General features: G+C 40.6%; 1 protein-coding gene across 2 annotated transcripts; it reads right to left on the bottom strand.

Moving 5' to 3' along the window:
- Positions 1–235: 235 nt before the first annotated feature.
- LOC100285781 (uncharacterized) lies at positions 236–3,204 on the bottom strand. 2 transcript variants are annotated; one of them, NM_001372334.1, is made up of 5 exons: positions 2,869–3,204; positions 1,880–1,966; positions 978–1,103; positions 781–903; positions 236–567 (listed from the first exon to the last, which is right to left on the bottom strand). In NM_001372334.1, the coding sequence occupies exons 1-5, from the start codon at positions 3,166–3,168 to the stop codon at positions 358–360; spliced, it is 846 nt and encodes a 281-aa protein (NP_001359263.1). In that variant the 5' UTR covers positions 3,169–3,204; the 3' UTR covers positions 236–357. The 2 variants fall into 2 exon arrangements, with proteins under 2 accessions (NP_001359263.1, NP_001359264.1); NM_001372335.1 differs by lacking the exon at positions 1,880–1,966.
- Positions 3,205–3,582: the final 378 nt, after the last annotated feature.

Genomic DNA, 3,582 nt, shown 5'->3' on the forward strand with positions numbered 1-3,582 from the left:
AAATAGATGATGATGAATCTAGATAAATATGTAAAACACATGCATCGATACTTGAATGAATCCATTAATTACCTAAAACAAATTTTAATTTGGAACAGAGAGTATCAATCTAGTATAGGCAGCAGGGACCAAGCTTTTCCCAGGCCAGGCCGTATTCATATATGCCTGCAAGTGAATCGAATCACAGGCAAACACTCAACATTGCAATGCAAGCAGACAAGCATGTCGCACATAATTTGCTTTGAAAAATGACTAAAATAGAAGTTCCAGCAAAACTACAGTTGACAACAACAAAATAAGTTGCTTTGGAATTAATCCATATACACAAGATAAGCTTTGCCAAAAAACTTTGGGGATTTAGAGTTCAAAATGACCAAAGTAGCGTGCCTGTTTTTTCTTTATAAATTTTGATATGGTAGAGACGTCGCCTTGAATGATTATCTGGCCATCTTCCATATAGATGGCACCATCTGCATATTTCAGCTCTTCCAACCGATGAGTCACCCATAATGCGGCGACCTCCCCATCGGCAGCCACAGAGTCCCTCACTGCATTTATCACGCCTATCTGCAGTTGCAGCAAATGGAGATTAGAGTGCAGAACTGTAACTAGCGTATATCACAACCAGTAAAATCACTTAAGAACACAGAAGTTTTTATTCGCCATAAAATGTTACGATGCAAGTTAGACAAAACTAACATAAGGCACGATGATAAGCTCCAACAAATGGGAAAGAAATTCATGAAATCAAAAAAATCAGAATATGGAGGAGATTCAAACCTGGTCATGTTCATCTAAGAATGTGGTCAGTTCGTCCAGCAGTAATACTTTGGATGCTTCAGCTAACGCACCAGCAATTGCAACTCTCTGTTTCTGCCCACCACTCAGAGTTTGGATTGGCCTCTGTTTGAATGAAGGGTTATTAACATTGTGAAGACTTTAGATTATGATCCAAAAGCTGGAATTTAGAAGCCTACCTGAGAGTAGCTCAACATCCCAACGGCATCCAAAGATTTTGATACCCTTAACCTGACCTCATCTAACGGAAGTTTGAGCTTACCGAGACCAAATGCTACATCAGATCCCACTGTAGGCATCACAACCTGCATCCAAAGGACACAACTAAGAAAATCACAGTCGTTCTTCCATATAAAGACATGGTATAAAGACTTGGGCACATGAACAGTCTGGGGTTGCAGTTATTGGCTTGACCGCCATGTGGAAGCTTTCGTACACGCTATAACTTGTTTGATTCCAATGTGTTCATTTGAGTATTGAGTTGTCAACATAAATGTTTTGTCAAAACTAAAAAAATGAAGATCATAAAGTTCATGGTTTAGCAGACAATAAGTTAGATTTGATTCAACAAGACTCCTATAAATGTTATGTCCCCAACAAATAAGGGTACTAAGGAACAACTAGACCACAAGTGATGGCACCTTTTCTCTAGCATGGTACAAGAATATTATAATCAGATTGCATGACTCACCTAAAACTATGCTCCGAATGCATTTAAGTGGATATTGTATGAATTGGAGCACTAGCAGGGTATGCATGGAAAAGTTTTTGTGACAAATTGTCCATGCCTAATGACATATCTCATATACCGAGCCACATGATTAAATGTATAATCACAAGCATCAATTTATATCATTTAACCAAATACATTATTTACTTGTCCAATACAAAGTAAAATAGCCAATAGATGCTGAGTTTAACACATAAGCTGATACAGGTAACACTGAAACTGAACTCAATAGATGCTATGTGAGTTAATTGTGTTGGCATACTAGTATACTACAGATTCCACTTAAAATCTATTGTGAGACCTGACAACAGACCAGTTAGAGAACTATTAAAGAAAGAGAAGTTTTACCACCTGGTGATCAGGATTTTGGAAGACATAGCTGCATGGTCTGTTTATATACACTGTACCGGCCGTTGGATTCTGAAAACCTGCTAAAACCTAAAAAACACGGCGTTGACATTTATTCCCAGTGACAGTGATAAGAAATGGACAAATAAATTCTCAAAGTTTTGTTACCTAGTAATCAGAAATGAGCACAATGCATGTAGCTAACAACTTTACAAGCATAAGTAGATAAAACCAATTCATGTTTGTTTCTTCCACATGAATGTAACAGCCACTAGATCTTTTTTATAATTAACAGAAACTATATTCTGGTCCAAAAACAATGGGTGCAAATTAACTCTGTGTACTGCCATTTGTACTCCAGGACTCAACCCTTTATTGCTTTGTGATGATGCACCATACCTCAAAAGAGATGCAGAATTGACATTTGTGACATCTGTAACAAAGGTTTTATTAGATTTTCTTATTGGCTTTTAATGTGGACTTTCTATAGAAAATGATATGCACATTCACAAGTTATCGAAACCTTTCCTGAGAATTTTGGGTCCCCAAAACGGTACAACGACTTGTCTGAACATTTTCATGAAGTTCAACTACCCATTCTCCCCAAAAAACTGTACTCGCGACTCACGAGGTTGATGGGCTGGATCTTGATTCTATCCATACCGCATCCTACTTACATTTCCAATCGAAAAAAAACCAAACAATGTCAGACATAATTGACAGTATCTGCCAGTCTACCTCATATCTACCAAGTGAATTAGCCACTACACAGCAGAAAACTATTTTCTACGTTTCAAAATTGGCGGAAACAGGGTGCATTCCACGTTTTACTATTGAATGAAGATAACAGATGTGCTAAACCAATCTCTTAAGGCAATCACCAGTCTCATAAATTCAGTTCCAATTTCAATTCTCAGGCCTGCACGAATGAAGTGGGAGTGAAAAACACGAGATGTTGCCTTCTCGACCTACTCCTAGTTCAGAGGAAGAACCTTGAGCAGCGTGGACTTGCCGCAGCCGTTGGGGCCGAGGAGCATCCAGAGCTGCCCGGGCGGGACAAGGAGGGAGCATCCCTTAAGCACCGGCAACACCCTGCCCCGCCGCGTGGTCACCGAGAGGCTGACGTCACGACCCTCGATGGCGGGCGCGGGTGGAGGAGGGAAGGTCGAGGAGCATATCCGTAAGCTTCGACGAGGGGGAGCGACCAGGGTGCGATGAATGGTGGCAGAGGACGACGACACGGAGGGACCGCAGCGGAGGGAGCCGAAGCCGACGGCGAGGCCGTGCGTCATTTCGGCGAGCTAAGAAGAGCAGTAGGAGTTTCTGGGCCGGTGCTCTACATGGATAGGTCATAGGTGTCGGCCATGCTTCCAGCAAATAGACCGATCTGTCATGGCTTTCGTTCACGGATGGGCCGGGCCGATGATGGCTTTCCTGATGTGGGAATTTCTTCCCGCGTCGTTCCTGGTGTACTTACGAACGAAAAATCTAAAAAATATATGCTCATTTGAATTTGTACCGTCCCATTCCGCATACCGTTTTTACCTATACATTTTTGAACTGTTCGGAAATCGATTAAAAATGATACGGAAACGATTTAGCTAGTTTTTCAATTATTTTCGTATTTTCCATTTACGAGTCATGATAATACCGTTTTATATAATATGAGATACATTTAGAGTATAATTTATATAAGTTACATACTT

This window comes from Zea mays, chromosome 8 (genome assembly GCF_902167145.1).
Source record: "Zea mays cultivar B73 chromosome 8, Zm-B73-REFERENCE-NAM-5.0, whole genome shotgun sequence".
NCBI lineage: Eukaryota > Viridiplantae > Streptophyta > Magnoliopsida > Poales > Poaceae > Zea > Zea mays.

Excerpts from the sequence above, each read along its gene's own strand:
- LOC100285781 (NM_001372334.1), bottom strand. The coding sequence starts at position 3,168 with ATGACGCACGGCCTCGCCGTCGGCTTCGGCTCCCTCCGCTGCGGTCCC. Across the intron at positions 1,104-1,879 it reads TCCAAAATCCTGATCACCAG|GTTGTGATGCCTACAGTGGG; the intron begins GTGGTAAAACTT and ends CTTTGGATGCAG. Across the intron at positions 568-780 it reads TCTTAGATGAACATGACCAG|ATAGGCGTGATAAATGCAGT; the intron begins GTTTGAATCTCC and ends CTGCAACTGCAG.